We start from the raw sequence: 27,419 nt of genomic DNA on the forward strand, positions 1-27,419 counted from the left end.
ATTGTTAATGAAAGTTTAATCTTTTGCACGACAAAAAGAAAAAGGGAACTCCAGGACATAAGCATGAAGAAAAACACAAGTTCAGGCATATGCGAGCAGTTGTAATATGGTTTAAACACAAATGTGACAATAACATGGACAGAGAAGGAACTAAAATAAACAAAGCTAATCGATAAAGGGGGTAAAAGGATTTTTTTTTTTTTTTTTTTTTTAAAAAAAGGAGCTGAAGAAACTTCCTTGAATCTGCAGATTTATAATTACGTGACAAAATTATTCTAGTCTTTCGCTTTGTTCATATACATATCTTCAATCAAGCGTCCAAGCGAAATGAAGGAAGAACCCCCAATTTGACCGGCCTTCCTGCTGATCTCTTACATTTCTTTGACTCTCTTTCTGATTGGATTTTCATTGTCCATCAAACATCTGATAGCTTTCTCTATTTCCTCAGCCATCACAAGATTTTTTGCATTTTGCATTCGATAATCTAATTTCAATTCCATAGCTGGTTCCAATTCTCTTACCAATTCAAAAGCATTAATTTGCTGCTCAGCATAAAGAGGCCATGTTGCAACAGGCACCCCCTGCCACAAGCTTTGCAGTGTAGAATTCCAGCCACAATGGGACACGAACTGCTTCGCGAGCCAGCACCTCTATCTGTGGTGCCCAACCACACACCAATCCTCGATTCTTGACACTTTCCAAGAATCCTTCTGGCAATATTTCAGAAAAATTGGAATATTCACCTGTCCCATATGTGAAGTCCTTTGGTACGGGCGACCTGACAGAGCACAAGAATCTGTAGCCGCTCTGCTCGAGTGCAACTGGTCTGGCTCAAAACTACCCAGGCTTCGGAAACAGAGAAATACAACTGATAATGGAGGCTGATCATCTAGCCATTTCATTATCCTTTCGCGGTCTGACCTCTGCTTTTGGCCTTCCAGCTCGGGCAAGGGTGGTCCAACTGTATAATTTGATGGTGTGACCTTAACTAACTTTTCTTTTTGGTTAAAATATATTTTATTAGCCTTATAGTTCTTTTAATTCGTCGTAACTGTGATGTATCACTTGTATCACCTAACTATTTACACTTTACTTTAGTCCTTTCGATCCTAGTAAGGTTTATATAATATTGAATCCTTTGTCTATTTTTAAAGACGTCCTCTTTTTTTTTTATTTATAAACCTCTCATCCCTCTCTACATCCTTCTCATCTCCAACTGCTAAGGACAAAATTGGAATTTGGAACTTAACCACAAAGAAATTCTAATAGCCTTCCTCTGCCGAAAAAAACATATAAAGGTTTCGAAACCCTAATTTCAATCTAAGGAAAATTTCACATGCAGAATTGTTACGTGTGACAATTTTCAAAATTCTATGGGGACAAAATAGTAACAAATGGGTAGGGCTGTCAACGGGCCGGGTCCGGGCCGGAATTCATTATTCCGGACCCGGACCCGAATTACTATGCCGGATCCGGATCCGACCCGTTTACCCGACGGGTCTTTTATTCTATGTTCCGGATCCGGATCCGGGTCTACCCGAACAAATTTACCAAATTTTATAATTTCTAATAAAAATAAGAAAAAAATATATTTGTAAACTAATTTCTAACTAATGCAAAGAAAAAATCAAATAAGAAAAGAAATCAAAATTAACTTTATTAAAATACATCACCCTAATCAAATTATATTGATAAATATATATTTTTTAAATTATTAATTCATTTATATCCGGATCCGGGTCTAATACGGGTCGGAATACTATATTCCGTATCCGACCCTTTTTTTTTGTTTGACAAAACGGATCCGGATCCGGATCCGGGAAACGGAATTAAATCCCTACCCATACCCGCAATAATTTCACGGATCCGGTCCGGATCCGGGTCTAGACCCGACCCGTTGACAGGCCTACAAATGGGGACATGAACTTCCAAATTCAATTTTTGATCGCGATCTACAAGGCCCGCCTTATTAACCCAAATAAGGATTTGGGCTCCAACCCATCATCATCCTTGTCATTATCCAGCCCCAACGGCCCAACCCCTCAAGAATTTCTGAGATCTTTTTGGTCATATCTTGGCTTCGAACTAAAGCATCAAACCCTAGACACCTCACACAAAAGATATTTTCAGGGAGAAACCAAAACAGGGAAAATAAAAGGAAAAAAAAACTGAGATTTATTTTTTAAGGATAAAAAAGAAAATATATCTCCAATTTTATGGCACTTTTTTCTTGAACTCGACACCGAAAAAATCCCAAGCCCTATATTACCCTGAAATACAGGTTCGTCTCTCAAATTTCTTTTTCTTTTTCTTTCTGAAAAGATTTATTAAGGGGAAAAAAATCGCCGAAACCCTAGATTGAAGAATTGTGTATTTTGATTTTCGGTTTGAATTTAGGTGGTGACTGAAATGGAACCACGATCTTCTCCGCAAGAGAGAGTGGATTCTGCGACGGCGACGTTTCGCAAGCCGTCTACTGATGCTGGCAATAGGATATACCGGCGCCGCTCACCGGTCGGTGGATCCTCTGCATCCGAGGGTAAGTCTTACCTACTATTGTTCTATTTTTTTTTTTTTTTTGGTTTTTTGTAGTTTTTGCGTTTATGGAATTTTGCACCTTTGGTTTTATTTGAATGCGTGGGTTTTTTTTTTTGGATGGTCTCATGAGTTGCAGAAATGTTAGCAATATCTTGAGTGATGAAGGTTTGGTAGATTTTTTGGTATATGTCATTAGTTTCAAATGTTGGGGGAACTTCGAAATTTGTAAAGTTGGTGAAGTGCATAGTTATTTGTGTGTTTTTGTTTGCTGAGTTGATTACCTTTCTTTTGTTGTATGATGGAGGGATGGGGGCGGGGGTTGTTTGATTTGCTGGTGTCAGAAGTATTTTTAGTTATCTGTCTTTTGGCGGCTGTTGGCGATTCTCTGGTGTGTATTTGTTAGGTTTTGCGGATGTTTAAGGTCAAACTTGTGATTCCATAGAGTTTGAGTTCTAGTGATAAGTTTCATAGCAAGTGCTTGAAGCTCGTCAATTCCTGGTGTCATGCCTTTATGTTGTATCTTATGCCCATTTGTTACTTGAAAATAATTTGTATTGCCTGCCTGTTGTATTGTTCTTTGTCAATTGAAGAAATGGCCAAGATGCCTGTTGATTAGGTAGCTTTGGTGGACTGCAAAGGTTTCAACCATCTTGGATGCCTTTTTGGCATTCTTTTGTTGTGCCAAGTTCTAAATTTGAATAGAAACTTCGCACATATATAATGCAGAATGCATCTTTTTAACACGTTCCTCATCAATCTCTTCTAAAATATTTTCCTTCTTTTTGACAACTTGAATTGGGGGATGAACTCGTAAAAGGGGAAGTGTGTTTGACGTGCAAAGTTTAGCAAAGAGAGAACAAAGAGAAGAGAAGTGAAGTGGACGGGGGCCTTAGAGATGGGGAAGAAGAGAAGGGAGATTAAATTGTTAGAATCTGAGAAGTGGATTCAATTAATGGCTTCCTCTGTTCAATGCTTTGTTTGCAGAGGAATTTCCAGACTAGTTAGACTGAATTACATGCTCAAAGTCTGTGTATAAACATAGTGGAAAACACACCCTTTCCACAACCCAAATCTTAGGCTATGAGTTCTAAGAGGAGAAGAACTGGAGAAGAGAAACCAGAAAAGTCAAAGTTAGTTTGTTGTTTCTTTCATAGTTGTAGAGATGTTAGTCCTTTTTTTTTTTCCAGAAATTGTGGGTTGGTGGGGTGGTGGACCCTTTATTCCCTCTATGTTATTGGAAAAAAAAAAAGAGAAGTCGGGTTGGCGGGTATATCGGGTTGGCCATCATTGGCGCCCATCAGTTTTCCTCTTCTCTTAGATATGTGTAGGATTTGGTTTGTGAAAAGGGTCTATTTTCCACTACAATATATGTGGTCTTGGGCACGTAATTCTGTCTAGCCAATCCGATAGATTCAGCAGCGAAGCTTTGGATGGAGGTAAATAGTTCAATTCTTGTATTCTAACAGTGGTAAGGATTCAAAGTCTGTGTAGAATACAGAGAGAAGTGATTTTGTAAATCAGAGGAGTGGTATAATGTGCTAAAACCAGTAACATTAAGATAAGATGAATTTCACCACTTGACAGTCAAAGAAAAGTCAACTGCAGAAGCTAGAAGTCGACAAAAGATACAGTGGAAAGTAGTACGCAGCTCAAACTCCTTGCGCCAAAACCCCAAGCCATGTACTTTATCGCTAGGCGCATGCATACCCAGCTAGGTGCAGCAGGTTGTGGCTCATGGTGGCTTGAGGTTAGGTGCATGCCTTAGGTGTCTTTATCAACTATGAGAAAGAACTGAATGGGAAGAAATCAATGTTCAAGGCATGAATGCAAAAGGGTCAGTACTTGTAAAACTGTTTGCTCCAACTGCTCTTCTTTAATCAGGAGGAAAGTTTTATTGTAACATGATCGGGCTAAAAGGACAACCACTTGAAGGATGGTTCTTTTGGGTTTCCCAATTTTTAGTGATTTCATCTGGGTCCATTAAGATTTTAAATTTGATAAGAGAATATTAAAACCGGATTGGTATTGGATATTGTAAGAGTATTTTGTGGATCTGTGGTTGTTAGTCCTGTTAATTGTTAAAAGTATTGCAGTGGCCACTTGCTGCCATTGTCAGCAGTGTTATCCTTGAATGCTCACTAGGTTTGGCTTGGTATGATGTGATAAGGTTAATAGATTTATTGTTATACTTTTCTCACTTTGAACTTAAAATGCAAAATTTTCATATTTTCTTTTGGAATTCTGCTGTTGAGGGATGTCTTCTATAATACGTTGTCCTGAAATTAGAAGTTCACTTGTACAGAAAGATATGGTTAACTGCTGCTCTATACCACTTTGCTTTGGATGGGCATGAATTTCATTGCTTTCAGGTGGCTTGGGGAGGATGCAAATGTCTAGGAAGTCCTGTGCCTCAAATCATCCTATGCTGTAACAAAAACACCAACCAGAATCAAGTTAAACTGAATTTTAGGGTCAAAATTCATAGATAATTTTCTAAAACTTTTTTTTAATGTAAAACAGACTGCATGAGTAGTGAATTATGTTAGTTATACTAATCTTTTGTTATATGTTTAGCTCAGCAGCTATTTAAGAATGGTGCTAGCATTTTGTGTTGTATGCTTGTGTTTTATTTACTGTTTTTTTAGTTAAGATTTACAATCCTTTTTGCACCTCAGGTATGTTGATTTTGCACTTAATATGTGCTGTCTTTTTTCCTCCCTTTTGAATCAAGTTGGCCTTTTAGCATCACAGAATTCACAAGTGTGGCATAATTGTCTACTGCCATGATTTTGGGTATTATATATAGCTTCTAATCGTAGGGATATGCCATTTGGTGTATATCATTGTTCCTGAAGTTGATGCTTGATATTGCTGTTTGAAGCAAAATTTTGAGGTGGTAACTGGAGCTGTAGATTGATGAACATGCAGCTATTGCTACAGATTATCCTTATTGTATTGTTCAATATCCCACATAATGGAAATATGTCCTTGCACCTGTACTTTAAATGATCTATTATTAGTGAAGGCTTTTCAATTTATTTGTCTATACTGTAAGCACATTTGTGGTTCCCTAGTTTGTCAAAACCATGTAGCTGATGAGTGTTGCTGATATTCTTGCTAGAATTAAAGATAAAACTGAATGAAATCCTCCTATAACTCGTTCCCTTAATGGATTCGGACAGCCCCAGGTTGTCTGATATCCCCATAAACGAATTTAATAGTTGTTGGAATAAAAGATTTCTGGTCCACTTTTAACTTAAGAAATTGATTTTGAGCTGAATGGTATTACATGAGCGTTGAGTTTTGGGTAAGTGACAGCATTTTTGAGACGGACCACAATAGGAAGTATTCAACTGTCAATTGGACTGAGGTAATATACTTCAGGAAGGTAAGGTCCTCCTTTGGGAGTCTGATGTGTTAGTTGAATTATGGCAGATTAGATGCCAAATCCACTCTAGTCTACTGAAGTGACTAAGGTCCTCTATGGGGCCATCTCAATTTAGGTCCTTTAGGATTCAAGATCCAGATTTTTTTTTACATATAATTCTTTCAATAGTAACATCATCAACTAGTTACTGCTTGCTGTAATCGGATCAAAGTTATTTTAAGAAATATGATGCGGGCAAAGAAAATAAACAATTGATTGTTCAGCAATTTAGACTGTTCCTTTTGTATATAGCTGATAGGACTATAATGGGCTTAGCGGAATAAGCTGTTCTGGGGCTAAACTAAAATTTAAAAGCAGCAAACAATATATATCTTTAAAAGGCCAAAAATTGAATTAATAAATTTAATGTTATAGGTCAATATAGATCATTTAGTATAGAATTATATATGTCTAACGAAGTCTGGGCATCAGTAATCTTAAGGCCTATTACACAACCTTAGTTGCTATTTGAGAAATTTCCAAAATGTACCAAAATTTGATGGTATTGGAGTTGGGCACATAATCTGCTTGTATTCCCACAAGTTGTGAATCTTACTGCCACATTGCCATTGCATGCCACAGAGAAGTCGTTGTGCTGGTTGGTGATTGCATGAGTGGAAGTTCTTTGATTGTTTATGACCACTTTTCTCATGTATGGAACTTCTTTTGCAATGTTATTATTGACATTTTTGTGGTTTGACTGTGTCTTGTGGCTTTAAGGTCCTGTTCTTTGTTCCTATATTTGATAAAATCACTAGTGTCACTTCTGTAAGCTATGGTGTACACTACTCCTGCATACTGTTGGATATCACAATCAAGTTAAGTTGATGGCTTTACAGGTACTTTAGATATCTTACCTTTTTGGGCAGTAGGCAGTGATCTGATTAAGTAGGGAACTACAAGCTGTGTTTCATGGGCATGTTGATAGGAATCCAACACATCCCCACCCTTCTTTTATTGTCTCCAACGATGCATACCAGTTGGTATTCTGGAAGCAAAAAACTGCTTCTGGTTTTGCTACCTTTTTTGTTTTTTCCATTCAAACACGTAGTCATTCTCTTGGCACTAAGTTATGCTGCTTTTATTTGTGTCTGCAGGAAGTCCGACTCATGAACGCAACTCTACCCCAATCCAAATGAGTAAAGATAGTGAAAGAGGTGCTGATGAACGGCGAAGGAAGGATGAAGGGAGAGACACTGAAAGGCATTCTGGACGGAGCCATTATGGCAGGAGTGGTGACTCCTATAGTCATTCTGATCGACGGTCTTCACGGAGTTCTCGTGGTTATCATAGGCATGATGATTATCACAGACGTGATAAGTACGTGGATGGTGATGATAGAGATTATTCTCGGTCTGCTCGTTCTGGTAGAGACTCAAGAAGTAACACTTATTCTGATTACTCTAGGAGGGAAGGTGAGCATCGCTCAAGAGACCATGCACGTGATGATGACAGATATTCAGGAGATAAGCTGGATGGTTTGGGGGATCGCAGCAGAGGTAAGGAGAGAGAAAAAGATTCATCTTTTGAATATGAAAGGCATAGAGAAAAAATTTCATCTTCTGATAGAGCTGGATCTGGTAGGAGGCGCTCTAACAATGATGATATTAAGCATGGGGAAAGGGATAGATGTACTGATGATAAAGTTAGTACAGATGAGAAGCTTGACCATCAAAGGAGTTCAGGGGATTACAGGAGTGATCGTGGACCGTCTTATGAAGAATCTAGGACCTATAAGAATGACTCATCTTCTAGAAGGGATAGCTCTGGACATCGTCTGAGAGAAGCTAGCCGGGGTGATGTTAAATCATTGGACAGTGAAAAGTATGCCAGAGAAGAAAAGAACTATGACGATAGAGAAAGGTATAAGGAACGTCACCAGAAGGAATCAGGGGACAAATCTGAAGATGGAAATGGTCATTTTGGCAAAGATCAAGAATCCTCAGCCAAGAAGCAAAAGTTAATTAACATGGATGAAAGCAATAGTAATGGTATTTACTATAGGCTTCACCTCGATATGCAATTTGTTCCCTTGTCATGTTTACTCTTTTCTCATGCTACCTCTCTTAACTGTCTACTCATGCTGCACTTTTTGCTTATCCAGTAGCTGAAGCCGATGAAAAGAACTCTTCTAGTTTGAAGCAAGCTCAAGAGTTTACTGGTACAGGGTCTGCTGAGCAGGCTTGTCTGACAGATTCTGATATAGATGCTGCAAAGGTTGCTGCAATGAAGGCTGCTGAACTTGGTATGCTGTTATTTTAGCTGTTATCTGTATTTTGCATTGTGTAGCTATTGTTCATTCAAAGGCAAATATGCATGTAGGTTTTGTGTGATGTGGTGAAGTGATTATTATGGTTGAAGACATTGTAGTATAATCTTGTAGATGGTAATTGCATATCGGTGTGTGGTAGATTATCATTCCTAGAAATTGCCAGCCAATCTAATATGTATGCCAGTCTCAGTAAAACTGTCTCTCTTGCTATTTTGAGATCACAAAAACAATGTCACTTTCCAAACATTTCGAGGTCTATCAATTTGCTTTTCAATCCTATCCCTAATAAAGAATTCAATGATTCAAATTGTCTCCATTCTCACCACAAAATAATTATGCAAGGTCAAGGTTGGAAAGTGGAAAAGAATCTTTAAATTCCTATAACTGTGTGACCTACTAAATGGACAAGTAATGGATATGGCTTTACTTCTTTTATTGTGTTTCGAATATATATGTGCCTAATTGATATTTTTTTGTGGTGGTGTTGAAATTACGCAACTTCACTGCTGATTTTTTGTACTAGAATAAATGAATTAGTAATTGAATTAGGAGCAGTTCCACATTTGGTGTCTTATGACTAGTTCAAGTGTTTTGAATTATAATTTTCTTTTGTTGAGATTTGTTAGCAAAGATTATGTTAGTTTGTTTCTTGTATGCTCCACAAATATAGAGCTCATGAATGAAGAATTTAAGGTGTTCTCAAGTTCTTCAATACAAGACTTCATAATAAGTCATTTTTTTGCAGCACTAACTACTAGTGTTGTTTCTTATTATGAAGTCTTGTATTGAAGAACTTGAGAACACCTTAAATTCTTCATTCATGAGCTCTCTATTTGTGGAGCATACAAGAAACAAACTATACTTCATAATAAGAAACAACACTAGTAGTTAGTGCTGCAAAAAAATGACTTATTATGAAGTCTTGTATTGAAGAACTTGAGAACACCTTAAATTCTTCATTCATGAGCTCTCTATTTGTGGAGCATACAAGAAACAAACAAACATATTTCTTTGCTAACAAATCTGAGCAACAGATACTTGTAATTCAAAACACTTGAACTAGTCAAAAGATACCAAATGTGGAACTACTCCTAACTACTAGATTTATTCATTATTCTAGTACCAAAAGGAATCTAGAAAAATCTGTGAAGAAGTTGTCATATCTCAACAGGTGCTGACTACAAAGTCACTTTCCAAAAAAGTCGAGTTTATTGGCATGCATTCCACTTTTGCCCCTAATGAACAATTCGAATTGTCTCATTATTACCAAGCGCAATGATGATGTGATGACAAAATTGGAAAGTGGAAAAGAATTTATGAATATGTGTTGCTGACAAATGATGGATATGGTTTTTCTTGTTTCATTTTGTTGTTAAATGCAGGATTTGTCTATTTGATGGTTTTTGGTGTTGCTGACTGTGGAAGTATAAGTTTTAATTTATTACTCCAGATTAATTAGTTCTGCATCATTTGATGTCTTTTATTTTTTATGCCTTGCACTAGATGCTGCATCTGTTATTTTTAGTTCCTCCAAATCAACTTCTTGAGGAAGTACCAACTTTAAACTGCTAGGATAAATTCAAAGGATTGGTCTCTTGTTGCTTGTTATGGCTGATTCTATTTTCTCTTTCTAAGTAGATTCTTTGTTTCACGTTGAAGCATGGCTATGGATGAAATTTTTTTCCTTCTGGTCAAGCTTGAAGATTTCATGTATGCACTTCTGTGCATAAATCTATCTGAAGCAAATAGTGCATGTTTTTCAGCACTGAAACTTTCTTGGTTAATTGTTACAATATTGTTATATTTCCAAACTAATGCTGTGCCTGCAGATTTTTAGTTTTGCAATAACCCAGTCAAGATCATCTTGATTAGTTTTTGAATGTAGGATCTTTATGTACTTGGCTGCTGTTGCTTTCAAATTCTGTGTTCTCCAATTAACTTTTTGTCCCTTTTGGCTGTGAACCACAGTTAATCGAAACCTTGTTGGAACTGGGTTTATGTCTGCTGACCAAAAGAAGAAGCTTTTATGGGGCAACAAGAAAACCGCTGTTGCAGATGAGGTACTTATAGCTTAATGACAGCTAATTTTATTTTCTAGCTTGCTGCTTAAGAGAGAGCAGAAGTTGAGAATTGGATGTTCTGTCAATCTATATTTACCATTTTCTATGTACATTAAAGATGATTTTTTCCTATATTTTGTTGATGAAACTTTCATTCTGCTTGGCAATTGGAATGATTGTCTTGGTATATGCCTATTGAAGTTTGCTTTAAGTATTGACTAAACTTTATTTCTTGTGCTAATCTGGATCCATTGATTTGCACAATTCTGGTATAAAATTCCCATGCTTGGAGCTTGCCAAAATATGTTGAAGAAAAATATGTTTCTGTTATTGGATACCACTTTCGCATCCATACTTTGAGCATCATCGGCGTGCACATGTTAAGTAAAATATGTTACTGGTATTTGGTAATGCTTTTACATCTATACTTGTGCATGATCAGCATGGATTCCAATTTGTTGGTTTTGAAACATCAAATTCTAGCTTTTCTTGATTTGTTCTAATAGTTCTTTTATGCATATGCACATCAATTTTTAGTTTTTGGTGCTAAATGTAGCAATAATTTTCTCATGTTCTCTAGGGGTTCTGGTTGAATTTCGTAAACGCTTTTTGTTATTTACCATCTTTTTGCTGTTCTGTTTGTCCTCTCGATGCTCAAACATAGTCTGCTAACCACTGGGATACAACAATATTTGGTGATCGTGAGCGACAAGAAAAATTTCATAAGCTCATGGTAAGTTCTGTTCCATCTATTTGTTCAACTGTTTTAGTAGTCAGGACGTAGAAGCTTAGGCTTCTGTTTTCATGAACTAAGATTATGCTAATTGGTATTATTTCCTGCATACTAACACTCTTTTAGAGTCTGAGGTTGCATTGGTACCTATGGCCAATTGTAGGGTGTGAAGGGCGAAATGAAAGTGGACCACAAACCCGACGACGAAGTTGCAGAGAAGCAGAGGGAGCAGCTCCAGATGGATTTAGAGAAGCAATATACTGCTGGATTACGTCGAAGGGATGGTCGCACCGTTGGTCTAGGTCTTTAAAAACTCACTGGATGCATCTCCTTGTCTATGAGATAGTGTTTGGCCGTATTTTGTTGTATAATCTTAGAAGTATAAAGTTCATCGATATTGCACTTGCATGTAGAATTCGTGATCTATGGTTGAAGTTACGTTTATTGGACATCCAAATTTCCCATCTATGCCCTGGGTCTCCATCATTCATTGGTAGCTCAACTGGTGCGTGGCTTGTTTAGTACTACTTAGTTTCTTTGACCGCCTAGTGTGAAATGGGAATCGGGGTTCTTATTCGAGAATTTTACTCTGTTTCAGATGAAAAATCCAATCACTTGCTATGGTGCTTCCCTCAGTTCTAAATGGGGCTGAAGGAATGGATTTTAGCTAATTCCCTCCGTGTACAAATGTTTCATTCTTTCTCTTTGGGATGGAGATGTGAAGTGGGGGGTTTTTTAGGGGTGGAGAAGGAAAATGGTCTCAAATCACCATGATGCAGAAATCAGACAATAGCAGTTTCTATACCTTTTTTTTCCTTTAAACTGACTTGTTACGAGGACTTGGGGTTATGAATTATGGTCTACAGCGGACTAGTGATTGTGTAGTGAAATTGCAAAATTTGTATGGGGAAAAGGGCTAGTTTCTTCGTGTATGAACTTAAATTTTGTTCTAAGCTGATTAGAACTCCATTGATCTACACAATCTACAACGTGGGGAACGTAGTAATTTTTTAAAACATTTAATTGGCCTGCACAAAACTATAAATCTATGGAATGAAATATTCAACACCATACTTCAAATTAAAGAAAAGGAAAAAAAAAATCCTTTGCAAGGCTCCAAAACTGTAAGGAAGCTTATAGCTGAGGCTGAACAGGACAAGATCCAAATGTGATTCTGATTAAGAAGTTTGCTGGATTTAGGTCTGAACGGGACAACGACATGAATTTCAATCTGATGTCTATAAAAGAGGGCAGGACATCAGGTGGAGCCATGGAGGGTGTGGCGTTTCATAAAGAGCCGAAATTTCTAGATGTTCTCTTTAGAGTTTAATACGTTCAAATAAACAATTATGAAAATTAGATTACACGCCTCAAAAAAAAATTTTTTTTTTTTCAAATTTGGATCTCGAGTTCTTGTTTTGCCTCTATATCAATCAACTTCATGATGAGACTGAAAGCTACTGTTCTTAGATCTTTATACCATAAGCAGGATTGGAATCCTCTTACCCCAAAAAAGTGGACCACTAGCTTAATTTCGTTAGCTGCCGTGAGTACACATAGCTTTTTCATTTCTTTCAAGTTTCGTACAGTACAGGAGGTGAAACTTTTTTTTTTTTTATTATTATTATTCTAAATGTAATGTCCATATTTTAAGTTCCATTTTGGCACATACTACAAGTCTGCTATCAGCAATTGAACAAAGGGTAATGGAAGAAGGGAAATATTTCAGCATAATATTTTCATACGCTAACACACTGATAGCGCGTATATATTAATAGATTTAAATGTACGAAATTTTAGACTCGAACGCAAATTTTACGCATATGTCGTGTATTTATATTTTTAAGTGTATACAGTATCATCAGCGAAGAACAGAAATATTTTGATAGAACAATAATTCCTTGTGATGCAAGAGAATGTATGGCCCAAGAAATTTAGTACATTCCAAAGCTAACAAGTAACAACCAACACCCTTTTGCAGTTAGCACCATATCTTTAATACAGTCCTTGGTTTCTGCATACAAATTACAAAGGGTGGTGATGTGAAGCTAGTTAGTCCAAGGGTATTCTAATGTTTCAAATATTCAATTGATTGACTATTCAATTATGTAAACAATAACCACAGCCTCATTTTTCAGTATGCAAAAAAAAAAAAAAAAAAAAACTCGTAGATTCTTCCTTTACTCTTTATCTGAATTTCCCCATTAAAGAAAGAAAAGGCCAAAGGCTTTACTTATCCTCGTGAACAGACAATGTGGAAACAAATATTATGCCTCTCATCCAAATGGAATCAAAAGCCTTTTGAGACGTAATTTTCCCTCCTTTATTATCTACACCTTACCTCAAATTTGTCGATTTCTTTTTTTTAACTGGTCCATTTTCATTCTTTAATAGTTTTCATGTCTGGAAAAAGTTGATGCAATTCAGTAAGGGGCCCTCTCTTCGCAGGTATCTTTTGATTTCTCATGGTGGACTCCAAGTGTATAATTGGCATTTGAAAAAAAATGCTCATCTTGAGTCCATATCCATACGAACCAGATATGAAAGGATAAGCATCAAAGATTTGGAGAATAATTGATATGAACAATGGTTGATTCGAAGGTACCTTTGAAAGATCCTTCACCACATTCTACCTGTAGAAAAAGCAAACAGATGGATCTGAAGATTTGATGACAATTGTGTCATCTATAGGATCATTAAAACCATGTAAGGTAAAACTCAATTGTTGTGGCATTTCATATTGGCTTGCTGAGGAATTCTGTTTCTCATGTACACAATTAAATAGCCTGTTTGGATTGTTAATTTTAGAAGTTTTTGCAAAAAAATGTACTGTACTGATTTGATGTATATGAGGTAAAGAAATGATTGAGAAATGCGTTTACGAAAAACGTAAAAATTTTTCTACAAAAAATCACAATCCAAATAAGGAATAGGTGTCTCATGAAATTTTAACTTTATCACTTGTCTCGTAAATTATGTACACTTTAGCATAAGAAAATTTAAATAACACCAAGCCCACCTTTTTATATGGTATCCATTTCTTATGTCTCAACAATTTTTGGTCTATTTTCAATGCACACGTCTAATGAGTTTGCAATTAAAGGTTTAGGGTGGATCGTCTGTTTCCAACAAATTATCAGGTCTTAATAATTTCTATATTATCTACGAAAACCATAGTTCGCGGATTGGACATAAAAGTATGATTAGTGTGGCACAGTTTTCGGAATCTTCTAAACTATTTTAATCATCCACTTTTGATCTCTCATTTATTTCAAGTTTTATTAAAAATAAAAAGTGTCAAATTTTAATCCTTCAATTAAATCTTACCATTAGATTGATCAAATTTTACCTTTAAATCCATCAACTTTAATGGTAGAGATGAATGGAAGAAGGATTAAAATTTGACACTTTCCATGTTGAGAGGCTAATTTGAGACTTAAAATAGATTAATTAGGAACCAAATGTTAATGACTAAGATAGCTTAGGACTCCTTACCCTAAGGGCAAACTGCCTATAGATTATAGCCCAATATTTGTCAGATAAGTTCAATCTAGTGGTAGAGAAAAACCAAATTGAGGTAGGAGGGAAGGAAATGACACTACTTGGCATTTTCACTGCATTCTCTGTCTCACAATTTGTACTTTTCGGACCAAGCAAAATATGGTTCAAAATATATTTTGTTTTTAGACACTCTAAGAGTTGTTAATTGGGAAATATAGAAAAAGAAAGCTATCCTTCAAATAGTCTTGGGATGTAAAATTGCAAAAGTACCTTCTAATGTCTTGCAAATCTTAAAACACCCCACTTTGTTAAATGCAAAAGCGTTCTATGGTCAAAAGCACAAATCGAACGGAAGTAATTCGAGTGGCTTTTTGAGTCGAGTTTGAACTCTGTAATATTTTACTCAAATACTTATTGAGTTTTTATGAGCTTTAAATACATACTCGTCTTTTATATAACTAATTGAAATATATAATTTTATATTTCAAATTCGAGATTGAATTTCATGCATTTTGGGCGAACTCAAGTCCAACTTGAATAACCGATTTATTATCTTGAGTCAATTTTGAACATGTATTTTGATATTCGAACAACTTCGAGATCGACTTGAATTCACTAAAGTGAAAGCAAAGTCAAGCCATAATTTTGTAGAGTAGTATGCTTCCCCTTTTTGGGCCTTGGGAACAAGTCAGAAAAAGTAATTAGTCATTCTTCACTATAAAAGTACCCATCTCTTCTTTATAGTGGTGACATGTTTATACCATAACAACAAAAGCCAAAATGATTTTGAGTGATTGTCAAAGCGTCCAATAGGTGGGTGGTTAAACCAATTTAATTGTACCTGTTCTGGAAGCAACCTTTTTTGGCAGACATTTATGATTTATTACTTTAGGTGACAAGACATTAAATTAACCTCTAGTGAATTAATTGTACATGAATTGGAGCTCAAATATGGGCACCACATGGCCTGGAGGCACTGGACCATGTGTGACATGATACATGGACCAAGTTCTTTTCATCCTTTTTTTTTTTAAAAAAAAAAAAATTCCTTTTGTTTTGTTAGGAATGAATTTATTCATGAAATGAATTCTGATTTATCTTGTAAAAAATTATTTTTGGAAAACATAAAAAAAGTGATATATCATGGGTGCATTTCCTAATGGGAGACCAAAAAAAAAAAAAAAAAAAAGCTTGATGATCTTATGCGAGGGGATGTCTTTTATTTAAGGATGTCTTTGAACTAAATGTGACCCAGATTCTTGTTGCATAAACAAAGGGACTAAATAATACCCTTTACTACTCACAAAGAATAATGCGGAGAACATTAACCGTCATATCGAGAAGTGCATTGATACAATTAGTTAAACTATTCAATTATCACTAGTCTAACAGAGTGGAGTCCACGGAGACCCTTCTAGTGCTCCACAATCCAATGATGCAAAAGAAGTGATGTCTATATCTCACTGAAAAGCTTTTCAAATAAAAATAAAAAACCCACAATTCATGTTGGTTCTTGCGTTTCACCTCTTCTTAGCTAGTTTCTTAGTTATTGTTCCCAAAAAACCAAGAAAAGAAAAAAAACCCCTTTAGATGTTTCTTCTTCTTCTTCTTAACTAATCAACATAGAAGATTTCTATGGCCTATAAGATTGTTTTTAATCCAACTGCACTTTGAAATATCTCCAAACTGAATACAGCGGACTGAGACTAGTTTTCTTTTTTCGAGACATCCTATCTAATTGACAAAGTGCAAGGAACTTCCCTTGGGAAAAGGAGAAGACTCGAGGAGCGGGTCGATGCCTCCTGCTGCTGTTTCCTGTGCGGTGCCTGCCTGCTGCTGGCTGCTGTTCCTTGGCGAAATGATTGTAGCAGGTTGTAATTTGCTATGCCATAGGTCTTGATAATTCCCAATTACTGCCGGCAATTGCACACTAACACCAGTAAACCAAACCACCTACATTATTTTATCCGCTTTTATTTTTGTGCTTTTTTTGTACTCCTCTCTACCAACAAATTCACTTTCAATCTGGTGTATGGTTTCCTGTGGCCTCGAGGCCATAAAAAAATTCATTCCAATTGGTTTTTAATGTGGTCCTTAGAAGTCTTTGCTCTACGTATTTTGTCTGGTAGAATTTAGGCATGTATCTGGTGGCCTTCCTTGGTCTCTTGACTGAGTTGTGATGGGCAATGACCTCAACTTGTTGAGCTGTGCACCAACTTTAATTTCCCACACAACTGAGACATCAACATCTCTGCAAGATGTTTGACATGGGCAAAGGCATGGACCAGGACAAATGATACAGACAATAGTCCAAATTTTATTTCCACAGTAATTTTTGTTGAAATTCAAAAACTTTTCCTTTTAAAATTTAAATTGCAAATGGACTTAAGTGAGACAAGTTCAATATTTTATATAGAAATTTCTGTGAAAACGAAATCTTGATGATAGCATAAAAAATAGCCATACACCGATCTTGTCTTGCATTGACAGGTGCCGAGCATGTGCAATCATAATAATAAAACCTAATTACCACAAAAAACAGTCAATAATCAATTCTAGGTACTGCAGCAGGGACTCTAGATATGCAATGAGTTACTTGATTCACCCTGTTTCCAAAGAGTTTGTTTAATCCGATATACCAGAATTAATTAACTGACAAAAAATTTACTAACTAGTAGACAATGACAAGCAGGGTCGTCTCCTCAGGGATTGAGAAAAAGTTCGTTTTCTTTCGAGTCAAAACAAACAGGGAGATTTAGGATTCAATGCTAATGAATTGCTAACTAAATAAATTAAATGTGAAAAAATAATTAATTGAAAGAAATAATTGGGGCACTCTAACCAAGGGTACACTTCAGAGATGGTTCATGCAACTGATCATCGATTCACATATAATTCCAACATTTATTAATAGGGTGATTATAGTTGTCATGCATGCGATAAACAACCAACTTTTCCTTACTTTTTCGATAGTCAAGGGACAACCGTTAACTATTTCTCTAACCAAGAAATAATCCTAAGTACGACCGTAGGATTTAATTTCTAGATTGCATTAAAAATTAGAAAAATTCAACCCTAACTAATAAACACGCTACGAGGATTTGTTTAAATTAGATCGTATGTTTTCCTGACATAAATCCAATTATGCCAGTTACTACCAGGACGGAAGTAATCGAACAATTATGGATTCAACTACCCCAATTAGCAAGTAGCCTACATGAATAATTAAATATTGCACACCTACTCAATGATACACGATAGTTATAGTAATTAAAAGTAGAAAACATACAAATATCAATAAATGGAGGAAACAGTTAAAATAATTTAGATCTCACAGTTATTGTTGAACCAAATCTTCAGTTGTCCCATTGACTAGAAGTATGAAATTAGTTCTCCATCAATGGAGAACCAGCCATGCAAATAGTTGTTCCAAACTTTTCCATCGTTTTTTCCTCCCAAAAGTTGGCTGAGGAGAAAAAATAAAGATCAAGTCCAATGCCCTCACGCTTCTAGCCACACAAAAGATGGGAACAAATCGTTTCACGATTTCTTTCCTACTTTGACTCTTAATTGGTTAGTACTCTAATACCAATGAACTTCTTAGAATAAAACCCTATTAAAAGTCAATTTTCTCAGCTTTCCTTTTTCTTGGGAGTGGCCCTCTAGCTTTCTAATTTGTAGCCAACTACTTGATGCATTTTTGGAATTGGAAGCTTCTCACGTGCACTAAATTTCGAGAATCTGGACTTGAATGTGCCACCACCAAATTAGCTGAAAATTGTCCCTTTTAATCATATTTTGATTATTTTCCTACAATTAGCACTATTAACCAAATATAAGTAGAATCCATCAATTAATACAATATTTGGCTAAAATAAAAGGAAAAATAAACATAAATCAGATGACAATTTCACATCCTATCAATTTCTCCCACACCTAAACCATGTTTATCCTCAAGCATGAGAACAACAAATCAAGCAATCAAATTCAAACAATGGCTATTATTCAAATCTTCTATTACCAAAATACAATTAAAACATATGTCAAGTATTAGTAACAATTTTCAAGAAATATCTCTCCAGTTAGCTTTCAAAATCTCCAGTTAGCTTTCAAGATCAAGAACTCTTTCAATTTATTACTAACTAATCTAAAAATATAAAATATTCAACCAGCATTCATAAAGCAAATGGTTCGACAATTAAGCAAAATCTCAACATTAAAATTTATGGATTAACGGGCTAACAATTCATTCAAACACTTCTACATTTTTCATTATTAACACACTTTTTTTCTAAAATATCCCCACACTTGATTGATTTTTTTTTTTCAGGGGGAATGTTTAGTCTTTAACCATTTAAGCGTTTTGACGCAAACTCTGATATTAGCCAAATGAAGGAGCCCGGTTACTCAGCCATCATCGATTAAAAACCACACACTCATAGCTATCGTCGCTTTTTGACGCGAAAATGGACACTTGTAGTGAAGACCTCTGGTTACTAGGCAACGATACTAGCGGAGTATAGCCGAATACTATTCATAAATAAGTATCGAATAAAATTAACAATTACACATACCCGCTTCATTTCTTAAACATGAAGAGTTAAGATTAATAGTTGAATCCAATTTGCCAAAAAAAATGCTAGAACAAATTATTTACCCAACACTACTTAAAGAAAATAACCAAAGATTGTCAAACACAAGTAACAGAATCTCAAATATATTCAAAAAAATATACTCTAAAATTTAACCATGTCCATACTTAACACCTTAGAGTTAAAATCTTAGCAAATTAAGGAGAGGAGATTTTGAGACATCTATCCATCATTTATCAGGAATAATCACAAATATGCACAAAGATAGGTAAAATTTGGATAAAATTCGACAAAGTCAAATAAAAAATTTCAACAAAAATGCCTACACTTGTACTTTTTCAATATATTATCAATATACTACTCCCCCTACACCTAAATCTTACATTGTCTCCAATGTAAAATAAAGAATAAAAGAAAAGTAATGGGGATAACGAAACTTCCCTGATAATTGAGGAGGTCGTGGATAGCTACGGGTGAGGGGCAATTGATTGTGAAACTCGACATATGTTGATGGCTGGCGGTGGTGGAGTTCGGATGGAAGAAAGAAAGAAAGAAGAAAGAAAAATAAGAGAGAAAGAAAGAAAGAAAAAAAAGGAGAAATTTTTTTTTTTTTACCACTACGTTAGACGTGGGCATGCCTAAATGTCCTTGAGTTTTCTGACCAACGCACGGAAATTAAGATCCTTAAGCGTGACTACCTGGCGCAGGCACACTTAACTATCAGAGAGTTTTCTGATCAAATTTCAGAAATTGATTTCCTAAAGCGTGACCACCTGGCGTGGGCACGCCTAACTCATGGAGAGTCTTCTGCCTGCGGAAGTGAATTGCCTTCCTTAAGCGTGACCACTTGGCGTGAACATGTTTAATTGCCAACTTCCTGCCACAAAAATAACAAATCACTAAATGCAACTAACACTTAACAAAAACTCCAGAAACATAAGAAAACTAAAACAAATAGCCTTGGGTTGCCTCCCAAGCAGCGTCTTTCTTTAATGTTTTTGGTTAGACATTTTCATATTTATTCATGGAGGATAAAATCTTGTGACTCGTTTCAATGCTTCATCCTTTGTATAATCCTGGTAGCCCTCGTAAATAGAGTAATTCTTGAGTATACGAGTTACGGTCTTTCATAGACTAGTAGATGGTGAAAAATAAGTCAACCATAATTTGAATTCTCCACTCACTCTTCCATCACGCGCATTTACGGGTTCAAGATATTTTACCATCGCCACTCTTAACTTATTCCTGTCATGAAATTCAAAATTTTCTGGTATAATAAAATCAATCTCACTAACAAAAATTGAAAAATAAGAGTTAAAAGAATATTGATTAAGGAATGGAGGAGATGTCACCGCATTTGGAGATTGTTCACTGAATTCATCCACTTGAACAATTTGATATTGGGGTTCCATTTCTTGTACTTCAATTCCCTTTTCAACTGCATCTTTAGATTCTTCTTCTTGAAACTCTTGCAGTTTCATGTCACTTGTCAGGATAATTATATTCTCATCTTCTTTAAAATCGATGTTGGTCTGTGAGGGCAATTCTTCATAAATTAGAGAAATCAATTTGCTCATTGTAGATGCCAATTCATGCCTTTCATCTTCCATCTCTTTAATCAACCTTTGTGTTTCCTGTTGAAATTGATGTGTGTCAGCAGCTACTAATTTTACCATTTCTCCAAGAGACATACATGACATGGATGATGGCTGTTGCTGGTGATATTGATGTTGAAAACTTGTTGACCTTTTTGCACAATTCGAGTTGAAATTATTCCACCATTCTTGATCATATCCATTTGAATAAGAGTCATATCACGTTTGAGATTAGGGTGAAAAACCTCCAAACTTATTCATGTAGGTATTCAGGTAATCTTGATATTCAAAACACATACCGGTTGAATAATCCGTGGCATAACAAATTCCACAAGTTGCAACAGCCATTTTTTCTATAAAAAAATTCAGTGAATCTGAATATTGATTATCAGAAAAAGCACAAGCCTCATTTCCTTTTATACGACTAAAATCCAATATATCACAAAAATACGGAATGTTAGCGGCCATTAAAAAAAGAAAAATAAAAAAATAAAAACAAGATGAACTAAAAAAGAAACAAATTAATCAGGCACCAGTCCTCGACAACGGCGTAAAAAATTGACAGGTGCCGAGCCTGTACAATAATAATAATAAAACTTAATTACCACCAAAAGCAGTCAATAATCAATTCCAGGTACTGCAGCTGAGACTCTAGATGTGCAATGGGTTACTTGGTTCACCATATTTTAGAAGAGTTTGCTTAATCCGATATACCAAAATTAATTAACTGACAAAATTTACTAACTAGTAGACAGTGACAAGTAGGGTCGTCTCCTCAGGAATTGGGAAAAAGTTCGTTTCCTTTCAAGTCAAGACAAACTGGGGGATTTAGGATTCAATGCTAATGAATTGATAACTAAATAAATTAAATACGAAAAAATAATTAATTGAAAGAAATAATTAGGGCACTCTAACCAAGGGTACACTTCAGAGATGGTTCATGCAACTGATCATCGATTCACATATAATTCCAACATTTATTAATAGGGTGATTATAGCTGTCATGCATGCGATAAACAACCAACTTTTCGTTACTTTTTCGATAGTCAAGGGACGACCGTTAACTATTTCTCTAACAAAAAAATAACCCTAAGTACGACAGTAGGATTTAATTTCTAGATTGCATTAAAAATTAGAAAAATTCAACCCTAACTAACAAACACGCTACGAGGATTTGTTTAAATTAGATCGTATGTTTTCCTGACATAAATCCAATTATGCCAGTTGCTACCGGGACGGAAGTAATCGAACAATTATGGATTCAACTACCCCAATTAGCAAGTAGCCTACGTGAATAATTAAATATTGCACACCTACTCAATGATACACGATAGCTATAGTAATTAACAGTAGAAAACATACAAATATCAATAAATGGAGGAAACAGTTAAAATAATTTAGATCTCACAGTTATTGTTGAATCAAATCTTCAGTTGTCCCCTTGACTAGAAGTATGAAATTAGTTCTCCATCAATGGAGAACCAGCCATGCAAATAGTTGTTCCAAACTTTTCCATCGTTTTTTCCTCCCAAAAGTCGGCTAAGGAGAAAAAATAAAGACCAAGTCCAATGCCCTCCCGCCTCTAGCCACACAAAAGATGGGAACAAATTGTTTCACGATTTCTTTCCTACTTTGACTCCTAATTGGTTGGTACTCTAATACCAATCAACTTCTTAGAATAAAACCCTATTACAAGTCAACTTTCTCAGCTTTCTTTTTTCTTGGGAGTGGCCCACTAGCTTCCTAATTTGTAGCCAATTACTTCATGCATTTTTGGAATTGGAAGCTTCTCATGTGCACTAAATTTCGAGAATCTGGACTTGAATGTGCCACCACAAAATTAGCTAGAAATTGCCCCTTTTAATCATATTTTGATTATTTTCCTACCATTAGCACCATTAACCAAATATAAGTAGAATCCATCAATTAATACAATATTTGACTAAAATAAAAGGAAAAATAAACATAAATTGGATGACAATTTCACATCCTATCATGAATCAAGTGTTTCTACAATCACCGGTTCCAATTATATGGAACAGTGTAGACAATAACACAGCAGATATAGATATTAGTACGATAAATATAGATACTGAGACAATAGCATGCAAAAAGGCAACAAATTATGATATCTCTATAGAAATTACGTCCTCAAATCAATCTCAACCACCCAAATAAAGTTAACCCTTACTCACCATTATCTGCACCATGTAGTCAAACCTGCAATTGTAGAAGCCCATTCCGTCTTGTAGCAGTTAAATCTCATACGCCAGTAGTGCCTCCCTACTGTAAAATGAAGTCGTAGTTGTACCATATTTCATAATCATGAATACAAATCCGTTTCATCTATACAGTAGTGTAAATACTCCATTTACCAAAGTTTTTATACACAAAATTTCAAGAGAAATTCTCAATTTTGTCCATTCCAATTGTCAAAAACCCATTCATAGGCACTTTTTTTTTACTCCAAACAAAGCCAAAACATTTTGTTACCCCACCTTTCCAATCATCCTCAATTTTGGCTTCCCACTAGATAATTTAGTGTTGCCCTTTTCACCTTTTTGTGGCCCTATAACTATGGATTCTCAGGAAATGGCCCTTTAACTTATACTCCATGATAGAGGTCTGTTTTGTTGTTAAGGTAAACAAATATCAGCAAATTGTCATTACCAAAGTCGCTAACCTTAGAATCTTGGAACCACACAAAAAATCTAATGTAACATCTTTAGACAGATTTTATTCTTCTTTAATGAACCTCAAATCTTCTACCATGTTCCTTAAAAATAATAATAAAAAAAATCCTCTACCATGTTGAAACTGGCACTTGTCCTTCAACTAGTGGCCGAGCAAATGATTCTCCCCAATAGAAGTGGACTCCAAATTTTTGTGTACTAAGATGCCTAAATATTAAAGAAACTGCCTCGTAGCCTTAAGGTCTCTTTCCACCATCTGCAGGGCGTTGTAACTGCCAACCATCAAAGCTTTGTCGGCTGTGATACCAATTTTCTTGTAGTACTTGTTAAATAACGTACCATTTCACTTGGCAACTCCGAAAATTTCGTAAATTCATGGAACTTGACTTTATATAGACGAGATATCCAGACTACTTTGTCCCATAGACTAGCTGGTTTTCTACTTTCTTGATACTATATAAGGACCATAATCTAGCTGGTATCAGCCTTAAAAAGTAGTTTAGTTGTGTTTGGCATTTGGTTTAGCTAACACTTTATCTTTATTGAGCTGAAGCTTGGATTAGAAACCCAAGTAAAATTTCTAACATCTTTGGCAGAATGTTGCTTTTCTTGATTTCTTGCTTCTCTGTTATCCTAGTTTCCAAGTCATTTTTTAGGCCATTTGGGACTTGGAAGAGGGACATGAGAATGCAGGCGAGTCCTTGGTTTTTGGGGGAAGTGTCGAGATTTTTGATATCTTGGTCTGCAAGAAGTAAGGCTGCCAGAGGTTTCTTGCATTTTCTGACATCATCACTGAAGAAGAACGGTAATGGAAAAGCAGAGAATGTGATGGTGGAGGGCCTGGAGGGAGAGGAATATACTTTACTGGATTTGCCAGATTTGGCTTTGGAATGCATTCTTGAGAGGCTTTCTCCATTTCAGCTCTGTAGTATGGCTGCAGTTTGCAGGTCTTTGAGTGAGAGGTGCAGCAGTGATCATTTATGGGAGAAACACATGAAGCAGAAATGGGGTAGATTGGTTGGTAATGCAGCATATCAACAATGGCAATGCTACATTGCTTCAAGAAACAGAGCTAAGCTACAGGAGAGTAAAAGGGGAAAAGGATTACTTGGGTACTTTTCAATCTTCTCTGATAAGATGTGGAATAATAGATCAAGAGAAAATGAGATTGTTACTGAGCAGAGAAATTCCTTGCCTGTAGATTCTGTAAAGGCTTGGTATCTTGCTATTGAAACTGGGAAACTCCGGTTTCCAGCCCAGGTTTATAACCGCGAGGTAATTCACTGAAGTTGGCTAATTTTGATTCTTCTTTTATTTTTTTTTACCCCCTTTGGTTGGATTACAAGTACAAAAGACCTTTAGTTTCCAGAATACCAATTTTGGTTGGATTAACGTGTTGAATTTTAACGTGTAGAATGGCCAAGTTGGGTTTATGCTCTCTTGTTATGATGCTGAATTGAGCTATGATTCAAGCACAGACACCTTTATTGCAAGGTAAATGATTTCTGCAATCTCTTTTTGCACATTACATATCCCAAGGCTACACAAGGGATGCTGATCATTAGTAGTTGGGTAACTTTCTTGAGTAAAACTCTTGGAAAGCATTTAGTTCCGTTTGCAACAGTGATTTGAGACATATTTTGGAGTTGGTTGTATGAAATACTAATTTAGGTATTATTGCAGGTACTCAGCACCTGGGCGAAGGCCGACAATAGAGGACAACATAGAGTGGAATAGGATAAGGGCACCAGCAGTTGATGTCCCTGCACACGTCCTTCATGTCTCAGATTGTCTGCATGATCTGAAACCTGGTGATCACATAGAGGTTCAGTGGAGAAGGAACAGAGATTTCCCATATGGTATGTTTCTTGTCCCCTAGTGTATCCCCTTTGATGTATCTCCCTTGACCCTTCTGTTTTACTGGATTTTCATTTTTGCCACTTTATCAGCATCAGATTAGGTTCATTTTTTGAATTATCTTTTGATTGAGGCACTTCTGATTTCTGGTTTCAATAAATTTCAGGTTGGTGGTATGGAGTTGTTGGACACTTGGAGTCATGCACAGGCCAGGAATCTCATTGCCAGTGTCATCTGAATGGTATGTCAATTGGATTCTTTTGTTTTATGGGCATAATTAAGTTTTGCACTTGATCTTGTGGATGGCTAGACAATCAGGGCAATGACTGTTTATTTCTCAAGCCTTTGCATATCTTCTTTAACTTTTGCTCTGATTTGACAATTGAAAAACTGCACTTGACTAGATTTTTGATACTGTATGAGCCAATTAACACCTTTTAGCATTCTTAGCATTTTTTTCCCACTTCTTTGCCATTGTTGAGAAATTATCTCAGCATCATCTTAGCATTTTTTTCCCACTTCTTAACTAGACTTTTGATACTGTATGAGCCAATCAACACCTTTTAGCATTCTTAGCATTCTTGCCATTGTTGAGAAATTATCTCAGCATCATCTTAGATGCCAAATATTCTATGACAACAAATCAGGGTAAAAATCAGTTCTTACCCGGGAGACTAAAGCTGTCATTGACTGGGATGATTAATAAACCTTACTCAGTTGTTTTATTCATCTGTTGGTGCTCAAGCGGCATGCTTCTCCGGCTGTTATGGCTAAAATTTGACCTGGGCAACCTTAGACAACTTTCCATAGCCTTTTTCACTTCGGCAGAACAGACTGATACTGAAGCTAAATCCTCAAAACAAATGTATGTGCCTGCAATGCATTTCATGGATGTGTGGCTGGCATCAGTCTAATCTGAATCTAATGATGAATTGATGGTCCAAAAACATCTTTTACTTTTATGAACTGGCAAAATTACAGAAATTATCTGCCAAGTTACAGTTGTGTCACACTATATACTGCAACTATATAGCTTGTTTAGGTTGTTAACTTGTATTGTCTGTCAGTAACAAATTTGGAGTAAAGATAGAAGAAGGCTTTGAAAGAAATGCCTCGAAATTTGAACTTCTTACGGTGACAAATGAATGTTTTTTCCTCTATTCATCACACTCTTATGCTTGAAAACATAAGAATAAACTGGTTATCTAAAACCAAAAGTAGTGCTGCATAGTTTCAAAACTCAAGCATGCCTTCGCCTGAACAATCCTAGGACATTTTTCATGAGAAATTCATCATGTCAATGACACTTATCATCTTCTCAAAAGAAAGTCTTATGTCTACTCTTCAAGGGAGTTTCAAATAATCTGATTCTTTTCCTGAACTCATTCATATTTACAGACAGTGTAGTGCTGGAGTTCAAGCAGTATGCCCCTAGCTCGCGATGGAGACAAACAATCGTAAACAGGAGGGATCACCGAGAAGTAGGCAATGGAGCAGATGGCTTTTATGGAGGAATCAGAAAGCTATGCAATGAAAATGAGATTTCAACATGGAAAAGCCTTTGGCCAACCAGTACCTTAGAATAGGATGAGTGTATGACTGGCTGCTTTGGCATCTGCTGTGTAAAGAGGGTTTGTTGGCCCTTTACCAACTGTAAATAGAATGGAACATATGGAGGCCACTTGTAGAAGTTTTTAGTTCTGAGGCTTCAATTTTGTCTGGTTTGATGCAGAGGCCTTGAAGGGTTTACAATGGTAATGTAGATCTTCTGCTAAATAAAGCAAATGCAGTCATTTTCTCCAAGGAATGACTAGCTTACACATCTTCCTATTGCATGTCCCTGGACCCTATACATATTAGTGTCATTTTGTCAACCATATGATCAAGAAAAGATCAACCTCTCAAATTTTTGTGTCTGGAATTTGATCTGACCAGAATTATCTTTCTGAAAGAGAAGAAAGCACGTTTAAGAATCACTCTTGGAGGCCTTTCGAGTCCACATATTTGCCTCAATTGGGATATTGGAATCAACTTCGATAATCTCATACATTATACTTTATGAATCTTGACCTTTGTAAATTGTAATGCCATGTTTATTGCATGGGAAAAATTATTCAAAATGTCCTTCACATTTGGCTAAATGAATTTTTT

General features: G+C 36.0%; 2 protein-coding genes and 1 pseudogene across 3 annotated transcripts; 2 read left to right on the forward strand and 1 right to left on the reverse strand.

Moving 5' to 3' along the window:
- Window positions 1-275: 275 nt before the first annotated feature.
- Window positions 276-902, reverse strand: LOC113773837 (annotated as a pseudogene).
- A 1,238-nt stretch (window positions 903-2,140) lies between these two features.
- Window positions 2,141-11,720, forward strand: LOC113775301 (arginine/serine-rich coiled-coil protein 2). Of its 2 annotated transcripts, XM_027320118.1 has the most exons (8): window positions 2,162-2,281; window positions 2,398-2,539; window positions 7,063-7,956; window positions 8,070-8,210; window positions 10,206-10,297; window positions 10,962-11,030; window positions 11,157-11,535; window positions 11,629-11,720. In XM_027320118.1, exons 2-8 carry the CDS (start codon window positions 2,410-2,412, stop codon window positions 11,670-11,672), a joined length of 1,749 nt encoding a protein of 582 aa, XP_027175919.1. In that variant the 5' UTR covers window positions 2,162-2,281; window positions 2,398-2,409; the 3' UTR covers window positions 11,673-11,720. The 2 variants fall into 2 exon arrangements, with proteins under 2 accessions (XP_027175918.1, XP_027175919.1); XM_027320117.1 differs by lacking the exon at window positions 11,629-11,720 and having other exon boundaries at window positions 2,141-2,281; window positions 11,194-11,437.
- Window positions 11,721-23,696: 11,976 nt separating this feature from the next.
- Window positions 23,697-27,090, forward strand: LOC113774613 (F-box protein At2g26850-like). The gene is made up of 5 exons (XM_027319182.1): window positions 23,697-24,686; window positions 24,826-24,905; window positions 25,095-25,270; window positions 25,435-25,509; window positions 26,667-27,090. The coding sequence occupies exons 1-5, from the start codon at window positions 24,009-24,011 to the stop codon at window positions 26,852-26,854; spliced, it is 1,197 nt and encodes a 398-aa protein (XP_027174983.1). The 5' UTR covers window positions 23,697-24,008; the 3' UTR covers window positions 26,855-27,090.
- The last annotated feature ends 329 nt before the right edge of the window (window positions 27,091-27,419 follow it).

Source organism: Coffea eugenioides, chromosome 6 (genome assembly GCF_003713205.1).
Source record: "Coffea eugenioides isolate CCC68of chromosome 6, Ceug_1.0, whole genome shotgun sequence".
Taxonomy (NCBI): Eukaryota; Viridiplantae; Streptophyta; class Magnoliopsida; order Gentianales; family Rubiaceae; genus Coffea; species Coffea eugenioides.

Bases quoted from the DNA above. Each gene is read 5' to 3' on its own strand.
- LOC113775301 (XM_027320118.1), top strand. From the start codon at position 2,410: ATGGAACCACGATCTTCTCCGCAAGAGAGAGTGGATTCTGCGACGGCG. The intron at 10,298-10,961 runs GTACTTATAGCT...GCTCAAACATAG, and splicing joins AAACCGCTGTTGCAGATGAG to TCTGCTAACCACTGGGATAC. The intron at 11,031-11,156 runs GTAAGTTCTGTT...ACACTCTTTTAG, and splicing joins AAAAATTTCATAAGCTCATG to AGTCTGAGGTTGCATTGGTA.
- LOC113774613 (XM_027319182.1), top strand. From the start codon at position 24,009: ATGTTGCTTTTCTTGATTTCTTGCTTCTCTGTTATCCTAGTTTCCAAG. The intron at 25,271-25,434 runs GTATGTTTCTTG...AATAAATTTCAG, and splicing joins GAACAGAGATTTCCCATATG to GTTGGTGGTATGGAGTTGTT. The intron at 25,510-26,666 runs GTATGTCAATTG...TCATATTTACAG, and splicing joins TTGCCAGTGTCATCTGAATG to ACAGTGTAGTGCTGGAGTTC.